The sequence below is a fragment of the Syngnathus scovelli genome, chromosome 16 (assembly GCF_024217435.2).
Source record: "Syngnathus scovelli strain Florida chromosome 16, RoL_Ssco_1.2, whole genome shotgun sequence".
Taxonomy (NCBI): Eukaryota; Metazoa; Chordata; class Actinopteri; order Syngnathiformes; family Syngnathidae; genus Syngnathus; species Syngnathus scovelli.
The window spans coordinates 7,344,507-7,372,426 of record NC_090862.1 but is presented as its reverse complement, the minus strand read 5'-3'; the positions used below and the strand labels follow the sequence as shown (position 1 = coordinate 7,372,426).

At 50.4% G+C, this 27,920-nt stretch overlaps 6 protein-coding genes across 9 annotated transcripts; 1 reads left to right on the top strand and 5 right to left on the bottom strand.

Annotated features, from left to right (window-relative positions):
- The first annotated feature begins 218 nt into the window (after positions 1–218).
- Positions 219–4,060, top strand: amdhd2 (amidohydrolase domain containing 2). 2 transcript variants are annotated; one of them, XM_049744558.1, is made up of 11 exons: positions 219–371; positions 813–904; positions 1,379–1,515; positions 1,595–1,734; positions 1,817–1,871; positions 1,945–2,252; positions 2,324–2,468; positions 2,558–2,665; positions 2,941–3,009; positions 3,102–3,203; positions 3,366–4,060. In XM_049744558.1, exons 2-11 carry the CDS (start codon positions 822–824, stop codon positions 3,464–3,466), a joined length of 1,248 nt encoding a protein of 415 aa, XP_049600515.1. In that variant the 5' UTR covers positions 219–371; positions 813–821; the 3' UTR covers positions 3,467–4,060. The 2 variants fall into 2 exon arrangements, with proteins under 2 accessions (XP_049600515.1, XP_049600516.1); XM_049744559.1 differs by having other exon boundaries at positions 247–304.
- Positions 2,706–5,530, bottom strand: LOC125983375 (ceramide synthase-like). 2 transcript variants are annotated; one of them, XM_049744563.1, is made up of 7 exons: positions 5,302–5,530; positions 5,000–5,086; positions 4,477–4,693; positions 4,308–4,403; positions 4,124–4,233; positions 3,639–3,804; positions 2,706–3,212 (listed from the first exon to the last, which is right to left on the bottom strand). In XM_049744563.1, exons 1-6 carry the CDS (start codon positions 5,418–5,420, stop codon positions 3,651–3,653), a joined length of 783 nt encoding a protein of 260 aa, XP_049600520.1. In that variant the 5' UTR covers positions 5,421–5,530; the 3' UTR covers positions 2,706–3,212; positions 3,639–3,650. The 2 variants fall into 2 exon arrangements, with proteins under 2 accessions (XP_049600520.1, XP_049600521.1); XM_049744564.1 differs by lacking the exon at positions 4,124–4,233.
- A 147-nt stretch (positions 5,531–5,677) lies between these two features.
- Positions 5,678–11,311, bottom strand: nlk1 (nemo-like kinase, type 1). Its single transcript, XM_049744555.1, has 11 exons — positions 9,799–11,311; positions 9,459–9,588; positions 9,331–9,386; positions 9,103–9,209; positions 8,949–9,034; positions 8,560–8,769; positions 8,372–8,473; positions 8,208–8,294; positions 7,938–8,136; positions 7,668–7,761; positions 5,678–7,468 (listed from the first exon to the last, which is right to left on the bottom strand). Exons 1-11 carry the CDS (start codon positions 10,107–10,109, stop codon positions 7,420–7,422), a joined length of 1,431 nt encoding a protein of 476 aa, XP_049600512.1. The 5' UTR covers positions 10,110–11,311; the 3' UTR covers positions 5,678–7,419.
- Positions 11,312–11,406: 95 nt separating this feature from the next.
- Positions 11,407–15,246, bottom strand: LOC125983371 (myc-associated zinc finger protein). The gene is made up of 7 exons (XM_049744556.2): positions 14,486–15,246; positions 13,920–14,070; positions 13,469–13,836; positions 13,128–13,405; positions 12,966–13,029; positions 12,735–12,906; positions 11,407–12,649 (listed from the first exon to the last, which is right to left on the bottom strand). Exons 1-7 carry the CDS (start codon positions 14,516–14,518, stop codon positions 12,357–12,359), a joined length of 1,359 nt encoding a protein of 452 aa, XP_049600513.1. The 5' UTR covers positions 14,519–15,246; the 3' UTR covers positions 11,407–12,356.
- A 54-nt stretch (positions 15,247–15,300) lies between these two features.
- On the bottom strand, positions 15,301–18,064 carry cdipt (CDP-diacylglycerol--inositol 3-phosphatidyltransferase (phosphatidylinositol synthase)). Its single transcript, XM_049744565.2, has 6 exons — positions 17,872–18,064; positions 17,103–17,237; positions 16,846–16,999; positions 16,686–16,767; positions 16,487–16,568; positions 15,301–16,318 (listed from the first exon to the last, which is right to left on the bottom strand). Exons 1-6 carry the CDS (start codon positions 17,912–17,914, stop codon positions 16,173–16,175), a joined length of 642 nt encoding a protein of 213 aa, XP_049600522.1. The 5' UTR covers positions 17,915–18,064; the 3' UTR covers positions 15,301–16,172.
- Positions 18,065–18,564: 500 nt separating this feature from the next.
- Positions 18,565–27,819, bottom strand: taok2a (TAO kinase 2a). 2 transcript variants are annotated; one of them, XM_049744551.1, is made up of 20 exons: positions 27,366–27,819; positions 25,672–25,812; positions 25,519–25,590; positions 25,337–25,438; positions 25,089–25,134; positions 24,910–25,006; positions 24,726–24,839; positions 24,562–24,653; positions 24,305–24,398; positions 24,159–24,240; positions 23,790–23,960; positions 23,513–23,722; positions 23,250–23,378; positions 22,941–23,177; positions 22,745–22,873; positions 22,466–22,669; positions 22,101–22,340; positions 21,813–22,025; positions 21,528–21,710; positions 18,565–21,462 (listed from the first exon to the last, which is right to left on the bottom strand). In XM_049744551.1, exons 2-20 carry the CDS (start codon positions 25,801–25,803, stop codon positions 20,533–20,535), a joined length of 3,477 nt encoding a protein of 1,158 aa, XP_049600508.1. In that variant the 5' UTR covers positions 25,804–25,812; positions 27,366–27,819; the 3' UTR covers positions 18,565–20,532. The 2 variants fall into 2 exon arrangements, with proteins under 2 accessions (XP_049600508.1, XP_049600507.1); XM_049744550.2 differs by having other exon boundaries at positions 21,804–22,025; positions 27,366–27,818.
- Positions 27,820–27,920: the final 101 nt, after the last annotated feature.

Genomic DNA, 27,920 nt, shown 5'->3' with positions numbered 1-27,920 from the left:
TAACGTGTTTAAACGTGTTGCGCTCTGGCGCCCTCTTCTGCCACAGTGTGGAAGTACAGACTTAGGACCTCGCGGAGAAGCGACTCGACACACCGGTTAGAGAAGGGACACCCTTTACATTATTTTCCCATTCGATTTACTTTAAAATCCGAATATGTACGTGTCGATATTCAATTGTAATCGCGCAAAATAAAAACGATTTATTGTTAGTCAGCTGACTTGTTTTGGTCACGTGACCACATCCGTTTCCGACTCATGTGACTTGTTCCGAGATCGCAACGGGCATAAACGAGCACGACAAAAAGTCAATATTTTATTTTTTGTCAACCCGTGGTTGACTTTGGACTCAAAAGAATAAGTGCGGAAGTCGGGTAAGGCGTCAAGGAGAAATCCTGTTAAAACACACAAAAATACTTTTAGGAAAGCAGTCGAGTCTTTTTGCTTGTATGTATTTATCACACTAAAGTTGACCGACTCCGGCTACTCTGGGGGTCGTTATGCGCCCCCGTCGAATTAATAGCACTTGAATAAGCCTCCTATAAATCGTGTCTTCCTTTAAGGTCTTTAAATGACTAAAAGCACTAATGACCACTTTGAAGAAGCACTTTTGGTTCGTTGCTTATCTGTCAATTTTGTCGCACGCCTTTGGTATGCACGAAGAAAAAGAAGAGCACCGAGGGGCAAAGTCTCCGTGATAAGATAGCTGCTTATATGTCATCTCGAGACTCCCATACGTTAGTCATCAAAGTTGACAGTTAAAGAAGGACAAAAATGATGATTTATGTGTGTACTGTAAATATATATATTTTTAGACCTCCGAGATGCCGTCCAACAAATCGGTGTCGGAGGCGCCAATCACGCAGCTGCTCAACTGCAGGATCCTCCGTGACCACCGGCTGCAGAGGTGACCGCTGCATGCACGCACGCAAGTCAACACAAATACTTGCGACATTGAGTTTTTGGCAGCAAAAATGAACACAGCCTGCATGTTGAGTCCATTATAGGACTGAACGTGCTTACCAAATCGAGCAACCAGATACGTCCATCGGTAGCAGCAGGAGGACTTTAAACTTAATCAATAAACGAACACTAAATAATAAATGACAATGCAACTCACCCCTCACTGGGAAAGGCACTCAAAAAACTGTGTTTACATTCATTTGACGGGTCAGAAATCTCTTGACGTCACCCCATGCTTGCTAATTGCTCAACAGCTGTCTTCACTCATGCTTGACCGCAAGGCCAAGAGACAGGAAGAGCGGCCAACATTCAAAACAAAATTTTGTCTTTTACCGATAAAACAAAATGAAAATTAGTCAATGTTGTGTCTCTAGCATTTTCGACTTACTGCTCAACATCACCAACTTTGTGTGCGTAGTGAGGACCTGTGGGTGCGCGAAGGGAAGATCCTGAATCCGGAGAAGCTCTTTTTCGATGAGCAGGCGTACGCCGACGAGCAAGTGGACTGCGGAGGTGCCATTGTGGCGCCGGGCTTCATTGATGTGCAGATCAACGGTGGCGTCCGCGAGTCTTGCCGTTGGTCCTCAAGCATGTGTGTGTGACTGATGGCGGCGGCGTGCGCTCACCTCTGCAGGAGGTTACGGGGTGGACTTCTCGCAGGCCACCGACGACATTGGCGCCGGGGTCTCTTTGGTGGCCCAGAAGCTTTTGAAACACGGTGTCACGTCCTTTTGCCCCACCCTGGTCACGTCGCCGCCGCACATTTATCACAAGGTCACGATGGCTGCCAACAATCAGGATGGGCAGGTGCCGATCAGCCGGCAGTCATAATGACCCCCGATCCCCCCCCTTTCAGGTCCTGCCTCAGATCAAAGTCCAGAACGGCGGTCCGCACGGCGCAGGCGTCCTCGGTGAGCTCCCCTTTTAGTTTGGCGATGCCAGGAAGTTTGAGTTCATATGGATTTTATTTATTTTTTTGTGGAGGGGTCCATCTCGAGGGCCCCTTCATCAGCGCCAAGAAGAAGGGCGCGCACCCCGAGCGCTACCTCCGCAGTTTCTCGTGCGGTGACGACGCCATGGCCGACCTGACGGAGGTTTACGGCGGGCTGGACAATGTTGCCATGGTAACGCTGGCTCCTGAGCTGGAGGGCAGCCGGTGGGCAGTGCGCGAGCTGTGCCAGAGGGGTGTGACCGTGTCGCTGGGACATTCGGTGGCCAACCTGACGCAAGCCGAGGAGGCTGTCAGCCACGGTGCCACCTTCATCACGCACCTCTTCAACGCCATGCTCCCCGTACGTACACAAAGTGCCATTTATATAAAAATGATGACCTGCAAAAGTAACTTTTTGTGGTGTCGGTCCAGTTCCACCATCGGGACCCGGGCATCGTGGGCCTGCTGACCAGCGAGTATATCCCGGCAGGACGCAGCGTTTACTACGGGATGATCGCCGATGGCATACACACCCACCCCGCCGCCCTGCGCATCGCCCACCGCGCACATCCCAAAGGTCGGCGAACATACTCGACCATTTGTTGAATTTCGACAAGATTTTTTTGGTTTGCTGAGCAAGAGATCAAGTTGGCGTCTTCCATGCAGGTTTGGTGCTGGTGACAGACGCCATTGCGGCCATGGGCCTCCCGCCGGGTCGCCACACGCTGGGCCAGCAGGACGTGGAGATCTGCGGCCTGCACGTCTATGTGGCCGGTGAGCGCTCGAAACCACGGCACCACACAGTTGCAAACCATTTCTGTGGCAACCAGTTTTTTATTATCAACTAATCAAAATTATTTTTTTGGATTAACAAACACCGAACAAGAAACAAGTCAAATGACTGATGGATTTGGTTTTCTCTTTGTCAATATGTTGCTGGAATGTTTGGCAGAACACTTGAGCAAAAACTTTGCACTTCCAAAGGGCTTGAAGCGCTCGAGTCTCTGGGTGCCCTGTTGACTTTATTTTGGATGTTCTTGGGCTTGCAGGCACGCAGACACTGAGCGGCAGCATTGCCACCATGGACATGTGTGTCAGACACTTCAGACAAGCCACCGGTGAGCAAACACACACACAGACATGAAGGAAGGAGGGAGGGAGGAAGGAAGGAAAGAAAGAAGGGAAGGTGACCAAGTTGTGTGTTGCTTAGGCTGCTGTGTGGAAGACGCCTTGGAAGCGGCTTCGTTGCATCCCGCACAACTTTTGGGAATCAGCCAGCATAAAGGAACTCTCGACTTCGGATCGCATGCAGGTCACTTTGCTTTTGTGTCCGTTTTCAGGTTGTCAACATGCAAAACACAGCAAAAAAATATTTTTGAAAAGATATGAAATTGATTAATAGATTGAGCTTCAGAATTTTTTAAGAGTTTCTGAGTTGCGTTTTGTTGATGTTTGATTTCTAATTACTTTGCAGACTTTGTGCTGCTGGATGATGAACTCAATGTGAAGGCCACGTTCATTTCCGGACAGCAAGTGTGGAGGGAAACCACTCAAGAAGAACAACCACAGACTTGAAAAGCAACACAAACATCCTTTACATTGCATTCTGGAATGTCTTCCTTTCTAGCCCCCCCCCAACCTTCCTCTGCGATTTTGACTGACACCTGTGCGGCCAATTCTGAAGCAATTATCTGATGACATGCGTAAAGAACCACTTGTGAACTAAATTGTTTGTGGGTCAACTCACCCAAGTGGCGCTTCATGGTGGAGTTTTACTTGCTGCGAGGATGCGCCACGCCCGCTGGCACATCAACCAGAACCAGTAGATCTGCAGGGGCCAAAGAAGCCCCGCCCCCAGGGTGCATGGCCACGGGGCCCCCAGGACCGCCTGATGGACGGGGATGGACGCGTACCTGAGAAGCAAAACAAGTAGACAATAGGGCTGAAACCATTCATCAATCTTTGTGCCTGTTTCTGTGTCTGTCATGCTTACTGTTTCAGTAAGCTGCAGTAACATTAATCATTCTTCGCAGAGGATGAAGAATATCTGAGTATTATGATGAGCAGAGTTTTTTTAAGGGTAAGTCAGTAAGTAAGTTTCAATGTACTGTACAAGGTGGCCTGTTTGTTTTCTTTTTTGTTTTTGAATAAAATTCAGCCGGGACAATCCCTGAAGAGCTTTATTATTTTTGGGACGCTGACAAATGATTGGTTGTGTGTTGATGACCTCACCTGCTGTAGGCCAGGTACAAATACGGAAAGAGTGCCACACGGCAACCAAAGAAGACCAAGAGCGTCAGTGCGCCATTCACTTTAAACGCCAGCGTGTCAGCGCGCTTCAACTGCAAACGTCGCAAGAAGATGCCTGTCAATCATCACACACGTCACACACACACACGCACACGCACACGCTTACCTGTATGAGCACTTTGGCGAGACACACAAATGGGGTGCTTAGCTCAGCAAGAAACAAAACACCCTGGAAGTAATCGCCTTTGCCCTGCCTCCACACCTGCCACGCACACAGACAGGGAGCTGATGATGTCGGCACTAAGGAGGCGGGGCTTGTGTGTTGCCATAGTTACCAGTGAGGCAGGCAAACAGAAGACCACCATGAAGATGTGATGCAACACCATCAAATACTCTCGCCGCACATAGCCCAAGATGGCCGCCTGCCGCGCACCGCCATCGGCCTCGTGACCCTTGACTCTCCGCCTGTGCCAGTCACACAGGAACATGGCGTACACGTCGTAGACAAAGTAGGGCGCGGCGAACGTGATGTAGGTGTCCGTCAGCCAGTGCCTGAGGGAACGGAGATTGGAACTCGAGCCTTTCAACTGTAAGGCGGCCACGCGATGCACTCGCCAATTTATTTGCCAAACAAACGCATGGGAGGTCAAAGGGAAGGCACCAAACTGGCCCTGCCTCTTTTCCCCTGCAATGTCCGGGATTAGCAAGAGACGCAAATAGATTGGCAGAGATTACACCAGCAGAGGCTGCAACAAACAACACAAGCAGTGGTATGAAGGAGGGTAGCCGGACGAGAACCTCATGCTGCTACACCCTCATCCATGCTGTTTCACCAACTTCACACTCCTTCACCCTCACCTGTCATGCAGGAGGTCGCTCCGGCACGCCGAGGCAATGACGCATCCCGCCGCCACTGCCATGACGGCCTGGACGGATGACACAGAACTGAGGACGACAAGAGCAATCGTGATGTCATCACTCGTGATCGTTTGCGCCTTCCCATTAATCACTAATTAAATTGAATTGTGGACTGACTCTGAGATTGGTCTAAAAACAATGAGTTTACCTTCACTCCATTCTATGATTCAAACCACATGATCAGATTATCTCTACTTAAGAGTGCGAGTAATTTTGCCACCTGTGTGCGTGTGTGTTCTAACCGTGCTGACACGATGACGGCATCAGCCTGGCTCCATCCCATCAGGATCCTCAGAGAACGACTTGACAGCAGGAAAATTCCCGGGAAGAAAAGCAGCCCTGCGACCATGAGGCCCCACATGTCTGCATGTCGCGATCAGGTGAGCCTGTCTGTGGGTGACCACCTGTCAAGACCGCGGGGGGGAGGGGCGGGGGTAATCCGACTCAGCCAATCAGAGAGCTGCCGTCCGTGTGACAAATCAGTGCTGCATTTGCATGGATTTGCATGAAGCAACTCACGCGGGCCAACCAGCTCTCAATTTGAGGATTTGGTGTTGTTTGTTGACTCTTCCAAACTCCAAGTAGTACTTGTTGGTTGCTCAAAGAAAAAGTCAAACGTTGTCTGTCCAGTGTCATTTTTATTGATCATCACTCTCTACGTTAACTTCAAGTATTTGTCAAAAAACGGGGAAAACAAGTCAGCTAAAACACTTCAAACATGAGCGCCATACTGAATCAATACCAGTAAACAACCGTGAGAGCCGAGCGGCGAAGTCCAAAAAAGTTCCACCAAGTTCCTCAAACAAACTAATGCTAACCAGTTAAAAATACACTTAAGAATGACTTCAAAAGATACGCAGTCACACACATGATTTGGGGGAGGGGGGGACTAAAGAGATGGTGGCCATCAAATTAATCTAACATGCTAACTCGTGGCCACAAATACAGTGGGGCAAAAAAGTATTTAGTCAGCCACCAATTGTGCAAGTTCTCCCATCTGAAAGATGAGAGATGGCTGTAATTTTCATCATAGGTATACTTCAAAATAAGTATTTGGTCAATAATAGCCTCGATCTGGGGCTCCACGCAAGATCTCACCCCGTGGGGTCAAAATGATCACAAGAACGGTGAACAAAAATCCCAGAAAAACACGGAGGGACCGAGTGAATGACCTGCAGCGAGCTAGGACCAAAGTAACAAATAAAAACATATTTTCCACCATAATCTGCAAATAAATTCTTTAAAAATCAGACAATGTGATTTTCTGGATTTGTTCCTAAATATTTTGTCTCTCATAGTTGAAGTGTACCTATGATGAAAATTACAGGCATCTCTCATGTTTCAAGTCGGACAACTTGCACAATTGGTGGCTGACTAAATACTTTTTTCCCCCACTGTGTCATTTGTTGCATATTAAGCAACCTTCTGCAGAAAAGTCAAGTTGCAGTTTCTTGCAATGGTACACTCCATTTGCTTTGTGACCACAGGTGAGTATTTTGTTATGCCCGCGTTATGACCACGAATGATTATATTGTGGTCACAAAATCGGTACGTGGTAGTCAGAGTTGAGTCTATCTTCACTTCACTGGTTTCTTTTATATCAAACAAATTATTTTAGGTGCATTACCTGACATGTTTCGGCGGTTTCTTCTGCCTTCATCAGAGTCTATCGTTCTGCACTTTTTGTGGCCACAATTTAGCATTTCATGCATACCTTACAAATATATTGGCCACAACATTTTTAGAATTACATATCGAGTCTGGGGAGCTACAAAGAGGTTACTGTCCATCTTTCCTTACCCCCAAAACAACCTGACACTTTAATTTTGTCACATTCTTTTATACACACGGTTTTGGTTGGGAGGAATGGTGCCGTCGTGATGGCTGTGGGGGGGTCGTCACGTTCAGGCGCCATCATGGCGGCCAATTCTTACGGAATAACTTATAACACACACACACATCAGTTGTGTGAACACACATTGCACTTCCTGTCCTAAAAACAAAAGACATAAGAGGAATGAAAGTCCAACGATTTCCCAGCATGCTCTGCTGCCGAGCGTGAGGAGTGTGTGAACACCGAGGAGGGGGGCGCTACACGACACCCTGCTACATGGAGCGTGTGGAATGCTAAAGCCAACAAAAATCAACATTTCTACTCACAAAACCTTTTTTTCCTTTTCAGCAGCAGAAGCTATTTTTTTCCTGTCCTCAGCACCCGGGGAGCCGCCGCAGTGGGCGGAGCCTGTCGCCGCCACTCGCTTTTGTTCACGTGCAGGGAAAGTGGACATCAAGGTTGGTTGAGGCAGCGAAGAGGAGGAGGAGGAGGAGGAGGAGGAAGAGTAAGAGGAAGGAAAGCCCGCTCATCTCTCCTCCTTGCGGGACACCTTGGACGAGTGCCAGGCGGTGGACCTGAGGACCATAAAGCTGCAGGTTAGACGGGGGGTCACATTGATGTTGGAAAATCAAAATTGACATATTTGCAGACTAAAACAGTAACTCATAATAAATTCATGTTTGGAAAGAGAGCATTGATGAACCAATGATTGTAAAATGGTTGATTGCAGCCCTTTTGGAGAATGTGATGATGATACTTGGGTGCAGTGCTGACCTGATGAAGGTCTTGAAGGCGGCGCTCTGAGGGTTGATGCACAGCGGGACTCGCTTGCCTTGCTGGTGCTCCGTGACGAAGCGATGGATCAGTTCTGAGGAGGACAAGCAGCAAAACCGCTTGGAAAAATCGACTATTTTTTGGACCTTTTCCAAGCGGCTGCTTGGGTTTCAACAAGGAGGATATTTCTAACAAGTGAAAGCCAAACTGCATGTGACCAATTGGATGGGGGGGCTGGGGGGCGGGGGGGGGGGGGGGGGGGGGTCGTACCTTTGCCTTGCCACACGGACAGCAGGCTGCTCTCATAGCTGTGGCTGAAGGGCCGCTCAGCGGCCGGTTCGAAGTCTCGGGTGTAGACGCGCCCGCTGGGCACCGAGTAGCAGCACTGGCACATGCACGTGTGGTAGCGCAGGCGGCCCTCGTCCAGGTACGGGTGTGACAGCGCGTCGCCGCCGGAGATCCGCTTAGCCTGTCGGAACATTGGCGTCAACGGCGGCCATAACGTGACCGACCGACAAGACGCGGACCTCCTCAACTTACCGGATCAAAAACCAGCATTCGACACAGCAGGTGCACCGCCTCGTGGGTGGCGCCGTCTGATAACATGTACAACACCGACAGCGACGGCTGAAAAGGCACACACGTACCGTTATCAGCTGATCAATAATAAAGATAACAAAATGTGAGAGAACTAGGTGACATACGGGTTTATGCGGGCCGCGCAGGATATGAGCCCGGGCGCCCTCGCAGGCTGACGCCAGGGCAGACAGAGGCGGCGTTCCCAGCAGGTCCGTAATCAGGTCCAGCTGAAGAGTTACACACGTTAGCAAAGCAAGCTTTGAGTTGTGATAGGGTCCAACATGATTGTGACATTCCATTTGTGGGCGCTCACCTGCTGGATGGGACTCTGTGCCTGAAAGAGGATGCGGCGGCCCAGCAGCTCGGCAAAGATGCACCCCACCGACCACACGTCGATGGCCGAGCCGTAATGGCGGCAGCCCATCAGCACCTCGGGGGCTCGGTAGTACTGTGTCACCACCTCCTGGGTCATGTGACGTGACGGGTCCGGCTCCTCTACGCGTGCCAGACCAAAGTCGCAAATCTGACCAAGATGAAACCAAGACAAAGAAAAGGGCCTCTGAGTCACGGGAGTTGGATGATTCACAATACGGTCGTAGCTTTACAAATCTTTGTGACACCCTTTGAGACTCTTGGGATTTTGGGACTGACTGAATCATTCCTCCATTCTGTAAATTTCATTGACACAAGCGACCGACAGACCTTGAGCAGGCAGTTGCTGTTGACCAGGAGATTCCCAGGTTTGATGTCGCGATGCAGAATGCCGGCAGAGTGGAGATACTTGAGGCCTGCGCACAGCAGCCGCACATCAGCCAAAGGCCACAACAAGGACCAAAGGGGTCTAACAGCCACTCACCTCGCAGGATCTGGTAGAGGAAGACCTTGATGTGGTCGCTGGTGAGCGGCTGAGGGGACACGATGACCTTGTGAAGGTCACTCTGCATCAGCTCCGTGATCACATAGCTGTGCTTCCTGTCAAGGCCTAACAAGACTCACTAACGAGGCAAAATGACCTATGACCCAAGTTCACCTACAATGTAACCTTTCAATGTGATGAGTGAAGGAGGAGCGTGAAAAAGGATACATCTCCTCAAAACAGTCGATCTGCGGCGGCTGTAGAATATCCAAGGCCGACAGCACCTGAAACACAACCGCGACCACCGGTGAGGTCATCTGCGATGTCATCGTTACAAAAGCAAGAGCATGCCTTACGTTATCATGTTTGAAAAAGCACAGCATGCGCAGCTCTCGGAAGACGCGCTTGCACGACACCAGGTTCTGGAAGACGTTGGGCATCTTCTTCAGCGCCACTTTCCGGCCGTCTCGAGGGTCCGTCACTGACCTGCCACACCACAACCCTCAGACTGGCTGAATGTAAACAAGCCACTGCAGCTGTGTTACAACCACTAAGTTCATTTGTTGCTAATCAGGAGTGGCCAGAAATGACGATTACCATAGTTAGTTAATAAAACAGCCCTTCAAAAGGTAAGCATGCAAACAGTGTCTGTGAAAATGGACTCAGTCGTGTCTGTCTGAAGCCACGCCTCCTTACCAGACCACACCAAAGGCTCCGTATCCGATGGGCCGATCGGGCTCCATCTCGGCCGGGCTGGGCACTTCGCTGGCCGGGTTGCTGTACGGCTGTGGCACAGCGGCCCCCCCGCCAGCGCCGCCCCCCAGGGCGGTTGGGTGCCGGGGTGTCCCCGCTGGAACAGCGGGAGGCCCGCTGACACACGGTGTGGCGCTGAGGGCGGCCGAGGGGGCACCGCAAGATGAGTTAACGTAGAAGTACTTGTGGGCCAAGTCGGAGCCAGAAAACAAGTCGCCACAAAGCGTCTGGCGGCCTGCGCCGTGGAAGGCCATCCTTGGGGCTTCCCCTATGCCTCCTCTTGCGCCTCCTGCTGGCTGGCTAGACGCGGAGGGATCGCGGCTGCAAACTTCACATGACCCACGACCTCCGCCAAGGCGCCACTGAGGACACGGCTTACATTAAATCACACTAAAAAACGAGCAGTGTGTTTAATGTCTTTTAAAATGAACTCTTTGATCAACAGAAGCAACGTGAGCTCAACTCTGCTAGCACTGAACGTCAGAGTCAAAATAGGAGAATGTAGAATTTTATATTGGCATGAAATAATAGTCTATATGCTGAGTTACTCGGGGAGGTAGCTGTGTAAATAAGGAGCTAACACTTGCTGGGTTACTATGAGATAACAGCAAAAATAAAATCCAGAACAGCCAAGTTACCCATGTTGCAAAGGAAATTACATTTAGCTAAGCTCCTATGAGCTAAAAAAAAAAAAGCCTTTAAACTATTACGGATTACTTATCCGTGTTGCTAATGAGTTAACATTCAGCCGAGTTTCTATTTAAGCAAAAAAAGATGTGAAACTCTGCTAGCACCGCGTAACTAAGTTAACTGTTAGCCGTTTTGCAAAGAAGCTAACACTTAGCTGGTTTACTGTGAGCTAACAAAAAATACGCAATATATGAAAACAAAACTATGTTAGCAGATAGCCGTGCTCCCAATGAGCTAGCTGGGTTCTAATCAGCTACCTAAAAAATAAAAACAATAACAAAAAAACAAGCTCTGAGTTAGCAATTAGCCGTGTTGCTATGCAGTTGCTGGACTAAGCGGCGATGACCCACATCTCTCGGCGACACTGACCTACATACTCGGCAAAAAATAATAAAATAATAACACGCCAACCCCGAACAAGTTCCTGTCAACTCTGCGCGCACACGAAGGGCCGCTCAACGCAGACGCGACAACACACGTCAAGAGTTGGACGGGGTCGAAAAGGCGACTAAAAGAAGAGTTTGCAAACGGTGATGCTGATAGCCGAGAGAGAAGCTAGCCCGGCTAGCTTCTCCAAGCTCGGCATTGGAAGGAGCGTCCAGACGAGAAAGGGCCTCCAAATTGTCGGACAATTTGTCCCAAAAGCTCCGTCAAGTGAAGAAAACGAGTCAAAGCGGCAACAGTCTGCGTAAGCCTGGTTCTCTGCTGCTCCAGCCCGCTGATAGCTGGCGAGCGACGACAACGACGATGATGATGATGATGAGGAACCCGAGAGGGGGGAGGGGGAGGCGGCTGCAGTCGGTCAGGTGCACGGGCGAGAGCGATGCTAACGTTAGCTCAGCACAAGAACGACGCACAAAGTTCACTTTAGTGCATTTAATACACTCAAAAGATCATCAATATTCACGAGCACGGAAAAGGATTACAGTTCTAGATGGAAGGACATCCGAGCCATTTGAGTTCCCATTTCAGTGTAAAATTGTTTTTCTGTATTCGAATTTTTGAAAATGTTGAATTTTCTTGACATTTTAAATTAATTTGTAGAAATTTTTGGGAGATTAACAGCATAGAGACATTTTGTACATGCATTTTTTTTTTTTACCCTGGATTCTTGAGATTTTTAAATAGAATGTCTGGAGATTACAAGCAAATTCCATGTGAACATTTTCAATTGAAAGTGGGATGGCACAGATGTACTTCCATCATCGCTGCACCACTGCAGGGGTGGGGGGGCTACAAAGTACAGTACACGTGAAATTCATCATTGAGCACATTCAACGGTATACAAAAAGTGCACGCACGCACGCTAACCACACACATGCAGGCGTCACTGAAGAATCTCAGTAGCGTCACACGCACATACATGACAATTCATGGAATGTTTTAAGGATTAAAAACGGGAGTTTGTACAAAGTCTGGAGAGTCATTTTAACCGCCTTCATTGCCTCAGTCTTCCCGGCTGCGCGTTGGCGGCAGATGTTGATGTAACGTAAAGATGCCATCAAAAGCCCCCCATCCCACTCAGCCAAGCACAATGAGGCCAAGACATCTTGGTCCCAAGGAACAATAAAGTTGACAACATCTTGTTGCCGGGCAACAATGTTGAAGTGAGTTGACGAGCTTTGTGTAGTGCCTTTCTGCATTACTGTTGACTCAAATATTATAGTATAGTAATCCTGATTCTCAAGACTGTCAAAGAGTTCTTGGCCTCATGGCACTCAGACTTCAAGTTCCCAACAGTTTGTTATGATGACATCATGGAGATGTCATCGTGATATCATAAGAGTTCCTCAAAAGCCGCCCCGCGTGTGCTAGCTGTGTGTCTGCGCGCTGATGCTGGAGCAGTCAGTCACCAGCAGGCCCACGGCGCCGCCCCCGTCGGGTGGGGCATCGCCCGCCGGGCCGGCCGGGTCAGGCTCGGCCTGGCTGGCGTGCGTGCCCATGTGGCCCTGCAGCTGGGTGGTGGTCTTGCACTGCACGCCGCATAGTTGGCACAGCAGCACCCCGCCGGGCCCCGCGCCGCCGAAGCCGCCACCGCTCTCCTTCCATTCCTGGCCGTGGTGCTTCTGCGCGTGGACCCGCAAGTACGTCAGCGTGGTAAAGCCTGAAAAGCACAAGCGGCACGCCGTCAGAGCCACCAGGCGACTCGTCATTTCTACAGCAAAAGTATCTTGCATGTGTGTTCTTACTGCGGTTGCAAAGGTGGCAGGCGTGGTGTTGCGATTGGTTGTGGACTCTCATGTGGTCGGTGATGTATGCCGCTGACAGGAGCTTCCCGCAAATGTGACAAGGCACCTTCTCCTCGTGGCGAATCAGGTGCGCCCGCAGGCGGTCCCGCGTGGCGAACGCGGATGTGCACGTCTGCGGGCGAGCACAAGGTGACGAAGGGATCGGGTCGGGTGGCGGCGGTGGGTTGTTACCGTGCACTTGAAGGGTCTCTCGGTGGAATGCACCTGACGCACATGACTGTTGAGGTGGTCCGGCCTGGAAGAAAACAACTGCGTGAATGGTCAGGCCAGGAGGACGACTGCGGCCCATCTCAGCCAATCTGAAGACGAGATCCAAGGCCGGGAGCGGCGTACCGCGAGAAGGCCTTGGCGCAGTGCGGGCAAACGTAAGGCTTCTCCACGCCGCCTTGGTGCGAGCGCACGTGGTAGCTCATGCGGTCTTTCCTCTTGAAGCGCTGCTGGCAGACCGGACACGAGTATGGCTTCTCGTCCGAGTGCGACAGCCGGTGGCGGTTCAGGTGGTAGACGTCGCGGAAGGCCTTGCCGCACGCTTCGCACGCATGGTTCTTTCGCACTTGGTTGGCGGCGACACCGGAATTGGCGGGTGCGGCGGCGGTGGCCGGTCTGGGATTCTGCCGGGCAAAAGTCAAAAGTTGACTTCTGTATTTCACACCTCAAACTTATCAAATCCTCACCTGCTCAGCGGCGGCTCCCACCACCAGCAGCGCCGTCGACGGGATGGGCTGTGGTGGCGGCTGCATCGCCATGGCGACAGTCACCGGGGCAACAGACACTGTCACCTGCTGGCCCGGTCGAGGGAGGGCGTCCGAGGCATCGGGAGCGGTGGTCTCCGTTGGCAGGGCGAGCTGAAGGAGCGAGAGGGGGATGCTCTGCTTGGGGGGCGCTTTGGCAGCCTCATCCTTGTCACGGGCAGCGCGATCCTTCATCTTGATGCCCGTGTGCACCGACTGATGGCGCCGAAGGTTGTAGCTGTTCTTGAACTCCTTGTTACAAGTGGCGCAGATGTGGGCGGGGCGCGGCGCTTTGGGCGGCGTGGTTTTCACTGTAGGGAGGGGGCGTTCACATTACATTCAGCATTATATGTTAGCATTTAGCTAACTGACTGACTGACTCCGAGGCCCTCACCAGGAAGTGGTTCCTCGCTGAGGGCGGCCGTGTCCACGGTGGACGGCGGCGCCACCAGGTGCTCGGCCAACGGACTTTGGGCGGAGCCGCTCAGCTCGGGGAGCAGCTCCGCCTGCAGGGGCGCCTCCTGCTGGCCTGGAGTTGACGTCGTCTGTCACCAAGTGGAAGTAGACAAATTGACAGATGTAGAGGTGCAATATTTAATCAACAACACTTGGCCTTCTTTATTTTCAGACACGATCATCGAAAAGCAGTATATTTAAGTAACTTGACACATTTTAATGTAAAACTTAAAATATCCATCATGAAGTGATTTGCAGAGTGCATAATATTTAGAACAATTTGCTGTCTGAACTCCATGAAAACCTTTATTTTCAGGTGGTTAGCTCTGCACTACAATGCAAATAAATACATGTTATGTTGTGCACTTTATAAGAGGTTTACTACCTCCCCCCCCTTCCTGATACCTGGATGCAGAGGGCGGCTGGGGGTGGGGTCAAACCCTGACCTCCGTGTGACCCCCCCCCCCCTCAAGTGTAAAGTGAAACAAAGCGCTTGTCTCTCACCTGAAAGAGGAAATTGCTCCACGAAGTGTCCATGCTGCTCAGCGGCCAGTCGGCAAGCGGCGGGCCGCCTAGAGGCTCCGTCGGCCGGGGAGCAAACCAACAAACGCACGCTCGCTGCTCAGTCGCTCAAAAATGACAGATTGTCAAAACAATCGTGCACCGCTGGACGGCGTTTGCCAAAATCGCACTTCCTGTTCCTTCAGGACTATTTTGCCGCAAACCAGATGCATTTAGATGCGCAAAAAAAACCGCAGGCTGTCTTTCCAGCTCCAATTGTACCTTTTGTGCAATTTGTGTATGTCTACTGTCCTAAAATGTGGCATGCAAAGTAGCGACGAAGTGATGATGAGGAAGATGAAGATGATCACAAATGATGGAAACGCTGGCAAACATTTATTCGCGATAGCTCCGGATGAGGCCTTTGCGCGGGATCCAAGCCTCGGCCTCGCGTAGTGCTCCTCCCCCGACTAGGACGCTGCCGATCGGCCGCCGTCCCTGGCTCCACCTCGGTGTTTGAATGGACGGGGTGACATCTTTTCTCTTTTTTTCCTCTCCCTCCCTCCCTCGCTGTCCTTCCTCCTTTCCTTTTTTTTTAAATGTCGTCTTGTCCCGCTGCGTCGTTTGTGCATTAAAGGGAAAGTACTGGCTCACGGTTGTCTTGTCGTCTCTTGACGAATAAAGGCCGACATTCGGCAGAGGCAAAACCACGACACCCCCGGCCGCCGCATCTGCACTCCTGCTCCCACCAGCCGCCGCCGTTTTGTCTGTCGACTTAAATCACGCATCACGTGATCCAAACATCATCAACACAGGTCTCAATGCTGCGTCCTTGCTTTTATTTAATACTTTTTAAAACCACCCAGGAGCAAAAAAAAAAGGCAGAAATACAAGTTGTCCGAAATGCATTTACAGCAGTAAACAAACAAGTGTTTAATAATAACAACAAATTCTAGACGTTGCTTATATTTCATTACACAAAAAATACTTGGTGCCACAAAAACCTCCGCTCGAGAAAATGTGCGTTTTTCACGTGATTAGACACAAGCAAGCGATTGCAGATTTCTCCTGTTCAATTGAACTTGAGACGAGTTGAGCTAAATTCAAAAGTTGAGTGAAGAAAAAAACAAAAAGCACACGTGAAAGCACCTGCAACTATGCAGCCCCTGACATAGTAAAGATATAATGGACGCAAACGAATCCGTTCAAGCACCCTGCCCCATAAATAAGACAAGTAGCACTCTAAAATATCAGACTTCATATAAACAGACAGTAATGATAAGGTTTAAAACATAATAATCTATCCAATAGTTTTGTCACATTTTCATGACATTTTCTTTCAACAGTATGCGTCATGGCCACCTGGGGGTAGTATAATACACGGACAAACACTGAGACGGTCAGAGCTCAGTAAGATGTGTTGAGTTTGGTCTTCACAGAGGATAAAGAATATATGCCTGTGCATATTCCTATACCGTCTGTCTACATGTGTTGCTCCACTGTTTTTGTCCAGATAGCCATTGCTTCTAAAACCACTAAATAGATCCAAGTTTGTTTTTGGTCAGCTGCCTCCTTGTGACCACAAAAACAAAACACTGTGAAGAAATGTCAAATGTGTCCACATGATCTAATGACAAATTTTGGTCAAATAAGCCCCGAATCGCAAAAGACGACCATGCGGTGGACCCTCTCACTGCGACTTCCTGGCGGCGGCAGCGCGCTGGGCAGCGTCCAAAGCGACCATGTTCTGAGAGGCTGTCACCAGGTGCACTGCGCTGATGCAGGACTTCATCACACACACCACGCCGCTCGCTACAAGAGCGAAGTACACTAACGCTGAAACACACACCAGCAACATTGGTTTTGTAACAGACAGGGTTACAATCATTGGCAGAGCTAGAATTTTTTTCCTGCGGGGAGAAGGGGGCATGGGTGGCAAGGATATCTCAGGGCATCCACAGAAAAACACTTTACAAAAGTATAAAAATTGTGTGTGGAAGTTACCACTGGGTTCTTGCAGGTGATGAAGAATGTAGAGCAGGCAGAAGAAAAGCTCATTGCCCATGCACATGAAGAACAGAACCACCTGCACACACATACACAACACCTGTCAGTGCTCCAAGCAAGCACGCTTGACCTCTTCTCTGAAAATACGGTTGGCGGTAGAGGACACACAAAAGGTGTGCCAAGTGGCAACTGTGACCTTGTTAGTGTAGTAGATGCGCAGCAGTGGGTGTCCAGACAGGTCGATGCTTTTGTGACTGGCCGAGCCCTTGACTGTCGAGCTGCACACACGTACAACGCATGGTTAGCGAGCGCGGCAGGCGGGAAGGGGCGGGGCCGTCCCACAGGAAGCGTGGAACCTGTGCAGGTGCAGCCAGTGGCTGGCGATGTCCAAGCACATGCTGAGCTGGAAGAGGAACGCGTAGGATGGGTAGAGTAGTGCCAGGTTGACCAGTAGGCACATGGTGGCGCAGCGGTCCGTCAGCATGTCCAACATGGCGCCGAACTGTGTTGCTGCCAAACACACACACGCGCGCTCCTCGTCATTATCATCAAATCAGTTAAACAAATTAAAAAAAAAGAAATCATCCTGAGCAATAAACTCAAGTGCACGGACATTGGTTGAGGGCCCGCGCGGCATGGCCGTCAAAGGCGTCCAGCAGGCCACTGAGCATATAGCAGAAAGAGGCAGGAATCGGGCAGCAGGGCATCAGGAGGAAGGACACCAGCGCCAGTACAATGCGTGCGTAACCTGCATGCAAGCAAAACAACACATTTCTCAACATGATCAACAAATGAAAGCAAACAACAGAACTTGTCTGACAGCGCTGAAAATGCACAAACATAAATGGATTACGATTCTGTTCCTGGTTTGATCAAATCATGGACAGATAAAAGACCAAAGTGTTGATCGCTGTTTTTCAAGGTGAAAACAGATGTTTGAAAACGTTTTGATTCACCACAAAGACAATCGGTCTGCTTTCATGAACAGCTACAGAAATCAGAGGTTTACAGTTGGGAGGCTGAAATCAGGGAAGGTATTTCTTTTTGTTATTGTTGTCGGAATACGTTGATGAGAAATGTTGCTTGACATCTTTACGAGTGACATCATAAGATGACATGCGGAAGAGAACATTTAACTTAGGTTTCACCTTGGAAAATACGTACTGTAGTGGTTTTAATGTATGTTTAATTTTAATGTGTCTAAAGATCATAGATCAATAATCCTACCCAACAGGGGTAGAAGGGGTATATGAAGCCGATCACTAATTCAAATAAAATTGTGACGTTTGCAAAATGTGTTGTGATATTCATTTGCCATTTAGTAGCAATTGGCAGCAGGTAGCTTAGCTTCTTCCCTCCGGTGTTCCGCGTCACAAACTCACCGATCAGATTAGGAACGAAGAGGAAAATATTTTCTTGTGTCATCTTTGCGTTACGAAGTCGCCGAGATGTAAAAGTGTTTTGTCTTGTTTTTTTATATTGTTGGGGCTAAATCGTGGAAAGAAGCTCACTGAAGACTTCCTTGTCGTCAAGCTGCCGCTCAAGTCTTCCAACAAGACAATCATTTCCGGTATTTTTGCGTTTCACTAAAACACGGGACCTAACGAAACACACGACAAACGATTCTTTTTAGCAACTCATGTTATAACTGGAAAATGTTAGCAGACACTCATTTTTGTGATAAGACTTAATGGGGGAATCATTCCGGTGAGGAACTCAATATTTTTGTTTTCATATGTATTTTTGATAGTTGTGTTTCCGGTATCGTGAGCAAGACTGGTTGTGACGTCACATCGGCACCTCCCCTTTAAACTCCACAGGTCTATTTTTAGCTTCGTCGTCGCCAGTCTGAACCCCGCAAGCGTCGATGTTGATTATAATTCATTATCATATTATTTAAGGGCGTCACAGTGGCGGTTACAAAAAAAAAAAGGCAACGGCAAGTGTTTAAAATACCGAAACTAGAAAGGAAACCTCAAAAAACAAAACTAAAAACATTTTTACAAAATGCTAGGTAACTAATAGAATTGGGGGAAGAGGAGTGTAACGCGACAAAAAAATACAAAACAACACAATGTACTGATGTTTGTTTATTTTCCAAAAGTATTTTGTTACGTTTCTGTACAATTGTTTTCCCCTTAAGGTTTCCTTTTTTTTTTTCCCACGGTCACGTGTAAAGAAATCCTGATGTTTGAGAAGAGAAGCATCCTAAAGCATGTTTGCAATGGTGAGCCCCTCTCTTCCTGACTTCCAAACTAGAAAAATAATCTTTGCACCGTCCGCCTGTGGGAAACGAGGAGTGCATCGTATCCGCCTCTTTTCCCCAAACTTTTACTCCTTTAACGGGAGAGCCGAGAAAACAAGTGTGCTTCCTTTTTCCCATTACTTTTTGTGCCTTTTCAAGCTTCAACTCACCAAAGGAAAAATGTTACAACGAAACACAAAAAACAAGTCAAAAGGTGAAATGTCGCTCATTTGTCAGACGAGCCGAACATTCTTTGACCATCAGTGCAAATGAGGTAGACGTGACAAGACAACCAAAAACGGCCTTTGCACTCCTCCGCCACAGCGGGAGAAAGCGGCCTGATGATGCTTCTGCACTTCTACCCCTGCGGACACGCAGGCGCACGCAAACACACAACGAAAACAAAATCAAGTCAAGTTGAACATGGCACCAAAGGATTGTGGGATTGCTCCACATGCTAATACTGACACGAGAACAAGGAATGCTGGGAAATGGACTTCATGTCATTCTGTCACAGCAACGCTGCACTGCGCTTATTCTTCCCCACAGAGTGGTCAACATTGGCAGTCACATTTTGGAAGAAGAAAAAAAAAAATTAAACTTAGCATTAAAGCTGCATTTCGCAGAAAGTTGCGTTTCTAACCGCTACTGGCACCTGTGGCCCAAAAACAAAATCTGAGAAACTGTGGGGGACTGAGGAATGTAAAATGAATGTAGAATCCATTACAGCAAAATGGTCACCACTCTAAAGGAACGACGAGCTTACACGAGAACGCGCATGTCGCCGCATCTGCAGAAATATCCACTGTGAACATCTAAAGTGTTAATCTGTGTGACTCAAAAATGGTCAAATGAAAAGGATATTAAAGATATTTTGGGGCAAAATCCTGCGGAATGCAGCTTTAAAAAATGGCATCCGACATAAATACGACAGCAGTAGCATCTATTGGTCTAGTAGGTCACATGACAAAATAATCCTTATAATAGCAAAGATGCTCTTTGAGTTAGTACGACTATGTACACTGGCGCAATGTTCACATTGAGATTCAACAGACGCTATCAGAAATGAGCATAAAGCAAGTTTGTGGGTAACCCGAAGGTGGGGAATGAGGCTGAAACGCAACGTACTGTAACGTGTGGTGACGTCATCACGCCACGCCACAACGGAACAGGTGCTTGTGTTGTGACGTAACATGCTAGTTACAACACGTGCCGCGTCATAACGCAGCGTGCTAGCATAAAATAACCAGACTTAAAGTAACGTGACATGACGTAGCCTGCTCGTTGAGTAAACAAGCATGTTTTCTCTCCCTAAAAGTCTTAGTTATAAAAATAACTTTTTAAAATGAACCCCCACAAAGAAATCAAATCACTGAGTTTACGCTGGACGGTGCAGACAAAGCTAAACTAAGCTAACTACAAATTGGAGCTAGCTGGGATGTCTTTTTTTTTTTTTTTCCAACCCACAGCAAATAGCTAAGCTAAGCCAACTGCACGTCGAAGAGACTGGGCGAGCGCTAAGCTAACTCGCCGAAGTTGCGGTGAAGGGAAGACTGGCACGTGGAGTGGTTTGTTGATGTGGCTATCTAGACAATCTCTGCTCAACAGCATCAAACACGAAAAGAAGAGAAGAGCCTATTTACAAAGTGGGAGTGGTTTCAAAAAGCACCGCTCGTTGAGAGGAAGCGCCACGCGACGTCCGAGAGCAAAATCTCAAACTTGGTCTTGTGCAACAAAAACTGCAAACGACACGTGAAGCAATTAAAAATGAAAAGTTGACGGTCTCTGGGCGGAATCCTCACGAGTAGGACAGGTGCGAGCCGTTGGAAATGTGCGACGTGACCGATGTGCTCCGGCTCAAGCCGCCGTCGCTGCCGCCACCGCCGCCTGGCCCTCCCGAGGCCGTCCGGCGCAGAGGCTGGGGGCTGTTCCTGAGGGCCATCAAGCCGGGGCCACGTACCCCGAGGCCGCCGCCGTAGCCTCCCTGAGATGAAGATGACGAGGAGGCCGAGGACGGAGGGGAGGACGGGAGCGAGACGGGTGGAGGCACAGGAGGGGGCGGCAGCAGGGCCAGGGACTGGGAGGAGGCGTGGGACGACAGATGGGGGTGATGGTGGTGGTGCCCGCCCTGGGAATGATGGGAATAGTGGCCGCCGCTCCCTGCCCACTCCCTGGCACGATCCCTCTCGTCGCGGTAGAGGTGCGGCGTGCTCTGGTGGTGCTGGTAGTGCTGGGGGAGGTAGTGAGGCTGGGGCAGCGGCGGCTGCTGCTGCTGCTGCTGCAACTGCTGGTGATGGTGGTGGTGGTGCGAAGAAGATGACGAAGACGACGCAGAGGAGGACGACGATGACACCCTGCCGCCCTTCCCGCTGTCGCTGTCCCTCCCGAAGCCGTGCGACGACACCACCGACTCCGTCCGGACGAAGCTGCCACTGTGGTTCTGACCGCGCCAAGATGGTGTGGCTACAGAGTTCTGCACACTGTGGCTCCAGTGGCTTCCCGAGCGAGGCACGGGGCGCGAGGGCCAGCCCCCCGAGCCTGAGGAGGTGCTGGGGGCTGGGTAGCCTTGGTTGTAGGCCTCGGCCGGGATGCCGCTCAGCGCCATGCTGCTAAAGCCCAGACGCATGCTCTCCGAGTCGAAGGCCTCGATCTCGTGAGCCTGCCGCTCCAGAAGCGTCCGGATACGCTCTGAGCGCTCGTTCTGCAAAGACAGCATCTCCTCCTCGATCTGAAAGTCCCAAGACGCCATCGTCAGTGGCGAACTCTAAAAGGCGGCGGCGGCGGCGGCCGTACCCGTTGCTCGAGCAGCGCGCGGCGTATGGACACTCTCTGCTCAAGCTCCTTGATCTCACGCTCGTGCTGTGTGTCGGTGTGCATCTTGATCTTGCTCTGGTAGGCGTTGAGAAGCTCCAGCTCCTGCTGCAGTTGCATGCGGAGCACCTGGTACTCCGCCTCCTGGCTCTCGTCCAGTCGAAGCTGCGGCGGGACAACAAATTCTCGTCAGAGGTGCGGGCAGGTGGCAGTCGAGGTGCGGCGGAGTGGAAGGTGCGCGGAGGGGTGTTTCCTTGCCTTACTCACAGCCTGCGTGGACAGCATATCGTTGATGGAGTGATCGTACTGCTCAGCCAGGATGGCCAGTTTGCGCGTCTGCTCCTCCTTGACGCGCTTGAGCACGGCCTTGTGGTCCGACTTGGGCGTGCTCTCCAGGAGGTGGTTGCGCAAGGCTTTGTACTGACGTGTCTGGATCTTGCACGTCTCCTGGAACTGACGCTTGATCTGCAGCTCTTTGGACTGCAACACAAAAGCAGCACAGCGTCAGGACTCCTCACATCACTTGACACAAGGAGGACATTGTTTTGGACTCACCTTGAGGCTTTTGGGCTGCTGCCGCACCTCCACGGTGTGCTTCTGGCGCAGTTCTTGCTCTCGCCGCTTGTTGTACTCTATCTGGTTGGTCAGCTCCGTCTGGTGCTGCGTTCGGATCAGCTCGGCGCGGGTACGCTGCACTAAGCCCAGTTGCCGGAACTCCAGCTCCTGGGTGGACTCGTGGTGGCGCAGCAGCATGGCGCACTCCAGATCCTTCTGGGTCTGCTTCTTGTTCAGGTCCTGTTGGGGGAGGTGGGGGCACAAAGATCAAGCGGAGAAGGCGATGGAAGGGTGTGACTGCTACATTTGGTAAGTGGGCCCTCAGACCTGATCCCATTTTTAAAAGGAGCACTTTGGGGCGGTACCTCTCTGAGTAGATCCTGCTCCAGGTTGTGTCGAGCCAGCAGCATTTTCCTCTTGTACTGCCGACACTGCAACTCGTAGTACTGCCTTTGCCTCCGGAGCAGATTGGCCTCCTCCTCCGCCTGCATCTGCTGCAGACACTCCTTCTGCCGGATCAGCCACTCCTGCTTCTCCCGCTTAGGGGTAGACTGGTTCTCGTTCAGCTCCTGTCGGGGTTTGGAGGGACGCCGTCAGATGCGAAACCCAGGCGGTAATCCGCCGAGCTGGCCGATGTTTCTTGCCTCTTTCAGCTGGTCCTTGCGCTGGCGATACTGGCGCTTCTGCGACTCCAGTAAGCTGGTCAGTTCTTTCTTCTGCTGGCCCAGAATGTGCTGCTGGAACTTCTTCTCCTCTGCCAGGGCTGCTTTGGTCTACAGAGAAAAGGTAAGTGAATGGATTGAAGTGGGAGAGATTTTATTTTGAAGTCCTGGCGCTCACCTCCTTCTCCAGGATGGCCTGGTGCTTCTTGACCAGTTTGTCGGCCTCTGAGGAGAAACTGTTCCTCTGGTTCTCCAGCTCCTTGTCCAGCTTGAGCTGATGCTCGTCCATCTCGGCCTTCAGCTTGTTCTCCAGGCCCATCAGCTGCTTCTGGTGCTGTCGCCGCATGCGCTTGTATCCCGACATCTGCTCCCGCAGCGCCGAGCCTTGCTCGTGCTCCTGGATCTGTCGGGTCACCTGAGGATGGGACGGGAGTTGACTGTAATGCGGGTTTGGTCGCAGGAAAAGGAGGAGGCGGGCCGGTCGTACCAAGGAGGCAGTTCGGATGGTGGCAAAGTGGTCTCGGTTGCGGTAGTAGGCTCTGCGACGGCCGGCGGAGGGAGCCTGGGGCTGCTCCAGCTCCGGCTGGTAAGGGTCATCGTAGATGTTGTCCTGCACCTGAGCACCGTCAGACTTAAATTAGTTGAAATGCGTTGAAATGGTTTTACTCCTCGCATATGTTTAAAAAAACGTTTTTGACATTGTCCATTAGCAATTTTCAAGAAGTTGAGTGGCGGTTAGTGCGTCTTTACCATGGGCCGGTGGATGATGGAGCTGTTGGAGGTGACCGTGTGCTCTCCCTCCTGCATCATGGCCATCTCGCCGCTGCTGTCATCGGAGACGTCGGCCAGGCTGTTGACGGAGCTGCTCTGGGAGCTGGCCGAGATGGACATGCTGGGCACCGACTGCGAGCTCTCCATGCTGTTGACCGTGCCCGTGCGCAACAGGTACTGCTCCACTTCCTGATGCGCAAACACACACACACGTATGACATCTTTCAGAAACCCGCGAAGCGCTCTATCAGCTCACCTCCTCGTCCTCCGCTCCTTCAGACATGGGGCCATTCTGTTGCGTCTCCTGGAAGAGGATCTTCTTCATCTTGCGGTACTGCAGGTTGTCCAACTCGCGCACGGCGTCCTTGGTTCGGGCGATCAGGTCCATGACCACCGTCAGGGGACGCTCGCGGCACAGGAAGCGATGCTGGACAAACGCGGCGGCGAGGAGTTTAATAACACAGAAAGCCATTATAGAAGCAAATGCTGTTATCCCCCGCTATCGCATGTTTTTCTGGTAAACATCAATTTCATTCCGAGACCAAAAAGAAACCCAAAAGATTGTGTCTTGGTCAAAGAGAGTAAGTCGTTTTGTTTGAAGTTTCGAACTGATGAATGTTCTCACATTGAGCAGCACATTGGAGGTGGGCCGGTCCTGTGGAATCTTCTGCAGACAGGAGTCCACAAAGTTGCGGAAGGAATCGGACCTGACAGAAAGAAAGCGAGGGAGTTTGGGCGTCCGCCGATGAGCAGAAAAGCAAAAGGCCTCACCAGTGATTGGACTGCAGGATGGGGCTCTCATTCTGAGCAATGTGGTATAAGGCACTCATGGCGTTCATGTTGAACAGGGGGGGCTTCCTCTCCGCTGTGACAACACAATTGTACATTTTTAGCCCATCTTATGGAGTTCCATGAAAGACTTGCATCCAACTATGGAAACATTTTCATTTCAACCGCAAAGTGATTGTGGAGGAATTGCTAGACTTGATGTGTAGCTTGTTTAAATGCTGATCGATTGCATCTCGTACCCAACTCGATGCAGGTGATGCCCAGCGACCACACGTCCACTTTGCCGTCGTACTGCCCCTCGTCCATAGCCAGGATCACCTCTGGAGCCATCCTGCGCACACATACAAATACACAAAATAGTGTTGAAGATAATCAAAGTGGCTGTCGAAAAGTGCCGACTCACCAGTAGGGCGTCCCCACAAAGGAGTTGGCGGGGGCCACGATGGAAGCGGAGCCAAAGTCACCCAGTTTGACTTGACCAGGCTCCGTCAGCAGGATGTTACCTGCTTTCACATCTCTGGGGGAGGCAACACTCTGGTCACATGGTTGGAACATGTGACACAAATGAATGAAATGTAAGAGGTCACCTGTGGATCATGTTGTGAGAGTGCAGGTAGGCCAGCCCCAGCAGTGCGCCGTGGGTAATAGCAGCAATCTCCACCTCCTGCAGAGGCTTTTTGTGAACTGGAAACGACAACAAGCGTGTTAGACGCCAGTAAAAAGAGTCGCACGGCGGCGGCGGCCATCAGAACAGGTGCCGACTCACCTTCGAGGAGGTCGGAGGCGGAGCCCAGGCAGTACTCCATCACCAGCTGCACACACAGTAGACATGCTTTGAAAAACAAATCTTGAAAACTTTGCATGGGTCAATTCATACATGGCTTAGCGCATAAAAATTGTTTGCTTTTTAAGTTTTTTTTTCTCTTCCAGGATTTGCTTTATTTCTCCTGATGAAAACACATTGTTGCATAAAGGTACACCAAAACAGCGTCAAAGTAAGCGGTGAGGTCGTACCCATGCCGTGTGCTCCTTCAGGTAACATCCTCGATACTCGATAGTGTTTGGATGGCGAAGTTTCTGCAAGAACTTGACCTCTTTGATGATGTCCTGCCACTTCTGCACAGTGACACGGCGCAAGCAAGTTGGGTCAAGCGAGTCTCGCTTTCGTAGCGCTCATCAGCGTGGCGTCAGCTCACCTCGTTTGTCTGCTTGCCGCTGTACGACATCTTCTTGATGGCCACCACCTCATTGTTGCGCACGTCTCGGGCCTGAAGGTGAGTCAGCCGACGGAGATGGTGAGGCTTGGCCAGTCAAAATGGTTTGATAGAGGCGGCGAGAGAACAACTCACAAAGTAGACGGCTCCAAAGCTGCCGTGGCCGATCTCCCTGAGGTCGGCGAAGAGCTTCTCCGGGTCATCTCTGCAGAAGAGGTCGGCCACGTCCGGGTCCTTCAGACTACCCGCCCGTGCGCTCGAGGGCATGGCCAGGGCCTAGCGGGGGAACCAGAGTGCCAAAAGCAGAACATCATACAATGTTACATCATCTTCATCTGTGCGGACTCGGGATGCGCTCCCACATGGCTGGGATGTGAAAGGCGGTGGAAGAGGAAGGCATGCGGAGCAGCGTAGGAGCAACAAAATGGCAGCGCATGAATGTTTTTTTTATACAATAAAAGCGCCTGATACAGAAAAGTGGCATCAGTACTCGGTTATCTCTAAAAAAGTTTGATTTTATATACTAGGCGCCCTACTTTTTTGCCTTTACAATGAATGCAGGACCAGTTTGACCCTGTTACAGATTCTTTTGCATGTATGTAAGATCATCTGCGGCGTTATCTCAGCCGTTTAGAAGAGTGTGAAGAGAGCGTGTGGAGCATTTGGACGTCGTTCAAGCGTGTTGTCGCGCTTGTGACAGGAAACATCATCAGCAGGCAGCCGCGAATGATTCAGTGAGCGTACAAAAAAAGCCTGTGGGCCACTCGAAACCCCCCCCCCCCCCACACACACACACACACTGTACGCGCAGGCATTCTTTCCAAATGTCCATGTATACATTTGAGTAACCTCCAGTGGGAGGGAGGGAAGGAAGGAAGACGTAACAGCCTGACAAACAAAGCGGCATCACAAGGAAACGAGCGGCCGCAAAGCAGAGCACAAACTAAAGCAGGAAGTCAAAGACGCAGCGTTGTGTCTTTGTTTGGCCACAAAGCCTTCCATGACTCATGTGCATTGCTTAGTCAGCGGTGCCTAATGAGCGTCGTCACGTGACTCTTGTTACACGTTTGGATAATGCGAGCTGACGCAGCAGCATTCAAAAGGCGCAAAAAGAGCCTGAATCCAGAGGAAAAGAGACCAATCTTGTATAAGGCTTGGGTGACAGCTACCGCTTGCCAATCAGGCCAGGATGTACCAGAACATTACGTAATAAGAAGTGCCTCTCCATAAGAGTGTTTTTCATCCAAGTTCGCCATCGACTGGACATGGAACTACGTCATAGATGGCACAAATGGACTTATCGCCAGTAAATAGTCAGTGTTCTCCACAAAGATTGGCACTACTGGTTAAGATGTACCAAAATGTGACAGAAATGTTAAGGGAAATCTCATTAGAAGTCCACACAAAGCCGGAAGCCTGATCGGAACCACAAACCTCTGAACTGCATACAACCTGACAAGACTGACTTCAAAAGACGCCACACTGGATTGGGACCAGCTGTGACGTCAGCAGAGCTAACCCGCGATTTAGCATGACAGCTCCTATTCAAAAGACACAAAATATGAAGGCAGCCTTTGCTATTGCGAGCCGAACACAAATGGACGATTGTTCCCAGCCAGACGGAGCCACTTTGTCCTATTTTACATTCCGCTTTGTGCACTTTGTCCAAAAGTGGGTCAGCCGGAATACTGGCTGGCAATCAGCGGAGACGCGTGACGAGAGAGCGCTTGAACATCCATGTCACCACTGCGGCCCGTTCGGAAACACTTTAATTACTTGATTTTTTTTTAATTATTCGTTTTGCTTGTTTGTTGCAGATTTTTACTCACCGCGGCTTACTGCAGTTCCGCTGCGGAACGAAAAAACAAGCGCTTTGCAGTGGAGCTAACGAGCTTGCGTCCTCATAGTGGCAGCGGCGCGACATCCACACGACGTTCGTTCATAGCCTCTCGAACTCAAAATCACACGACAAACGCAATAAATAACTCAAGTGTATGCCAGTGGGGGCGACTGGAAACTTTCAACTCGTACTAAACGTTAGCTTAGCCTGACTAGCTGCTAACGTTAGCTTAGCTGTTCTGCCGGGTGTGGCTGTTGTTCGCTCACGAAGCTCCACTTCCGGTCCAATACGTCCCACTTGAGAGGAATACTCAAAAACGGGCTGTTTAAAATCTCTCTTTATAACATTCTCCCCATCTCTGTCTGGGCTCTTTTCATCCGCCGTTTTTGTTCAAGATGGCACAGACAGATGGGGGCGGGGCTCCAAGTGCATGACCGGAAACCATTTCATTTCTACATCCTGTCAGGCTTTGGATTCCAAAATAAAACCTCCCCTTCTAAATCTATCTGGCCTCCATCCAGTTGTTTGCCTGACTGTCTTTCTG

What these genes read in the sequence shown, in the direction of transcription:
- taok2a (XM_049744550.2), bottom strand. Translation starts at nt 25,803, where the DNA reads ATGCCCTCGAGCGCACGGGCGGGTAGTCTGAAGGACCCGGACGTGGCC. An exon ending in CCATCATCCACCGGCCCATG is followed by an intron (nt 23,379 to 23,512) that starts GTAAAGACGCAC and finishes GACGGTGCTCAG; the next exon opens with GTGCAGGACAACATCTACGA. An exon ending in CCACGCAGGCTGTGAGTAAG is followed by an intron (nt 21,711 to 21,803) that starts GCAAGGAAACAC and finishes GTCCCGCCGCAG; the next exon opens with CTTCGACTGGACGAGAGCCA.
- LOC125983371 (XM_049744556.2), bottom strand. Translation starts at nt 14,518, where the DNA reads ATGGACACTTCGTGGAGCAATTTCCTCTTTCAG. An exon ending in TGGGAGCCGCCGCTGAGCAG is followed by an intron (nt 13,406 to 13,468) that starts GTGAGGATTTGA and finishes TTTGCCCGGCAG; the next exon opens with AATCCCAGACCGGCCACCGC. An exon ending in TGCGCCAAGGCCTTCTCGCG is followed by an intron (nt 13,030 to 13,127) that starts GTACGCCGCTCC and finishes GTTTTCTTCCAG; the next exon opens with GCCGGACCACCTCAACAGTC.
- cdipt (XM_049744565.2), bottom strand. Translation starts at nt 17,914, where the DNA reads ATGACACAAGAAAATATTTTCCTCTTCGTTCCTAATCTGATCG. An exon ending in CTTCGTTCCTAATCTGATCG is followed by an intron (nt 17,238 to 17,871) that starts GTGAGTTTGTGA and finishes GCTTGCATGCAG; the next exon opens with GTTACGCACGCATTGTACTG. An exon ending in GCATCTACTACACTAACAAG is followed by an intron (nt 16,569 to 16,685) that starts GTCACAGTTGCC and finishes ATGTGTGTGCAG; the next exon opens with GTGGTTCTGTTCTTCATGTG.
- amdhd2 (XM_049744558.1), top strand. Translation starts at nt 822, where the DNA reads ATGCCGTCCAACAAATCGGTGTCGGAGGCGCCAATCACGCAGCTGCTC. An exon ending in CGTGACCACCGGCTGCAGAG is followed by an intron (nt 905 to 1,378) that starts GTGACCGCTGCA and finishes TTGTGTGCGTAG; the next exon opens with TGAGGACCTGTGGGTGCGCG. An exon ending in CGACTTCGGATCGCATGCAG is followed by an intron (nt 3,204 to 3,365) that starts GTCACTTTGCTT and finishes ATTACTTTGCAG; the next exon opens with ACTTTGTGCTGCTGGATGAT.
- LOC125983375 (XM_049744563.1), bottom strand. Translation starts at nt 5,420, where the DNA reads ATGTGGGGCCTCATGGTCGCAGGGCTGCTTTTCTTCCCGGGAATTTTC. An exon ending in TCTGTTTGCCTGCCTCACTG is followed by an intron (nt 4,404 to 4,476) that starts GTAACTATGGCA and finishes TGTGCGTGGCAG; the next exon opens with GTGTGGAGGCAGGGCAAAGG. An exon ending in TCGCCAAAGTGCTCATACAG is followed by an intron (nt 4,234 to 4,307) that starts GTAAGCGTGTGC and finishes CGACGTTTGCAG; the next exon opens with TTGAAGCGCGCTGACACGCT.
- nlk1 (XM_049744555.1), bottom strand. Translation starts at nt 10,109, where the DNA reads ATGGCCTTCCACGGCGCAGGCCGCCAGACGCTTTGTGGCGACTTGTTT. An exon ending in GCTTTTTCAAACATGATAAC is followed by an intron (nt 9,387 to 9,458) that starts GTAAGGCATGCT and finishes GTTGTGTTTCAG; the next exon opens with GTGCTGTCGGCCTTGGATAT. An exon ending in CCTCTACCAGATCCTGCGAG is followed by an intron (nt 9,035 to 9,102) that starts GTGAGTGGCTGT and finishes TGCTGTGCGCAG; the next exon opens with GCCTCAAGTATCTCCACTCT.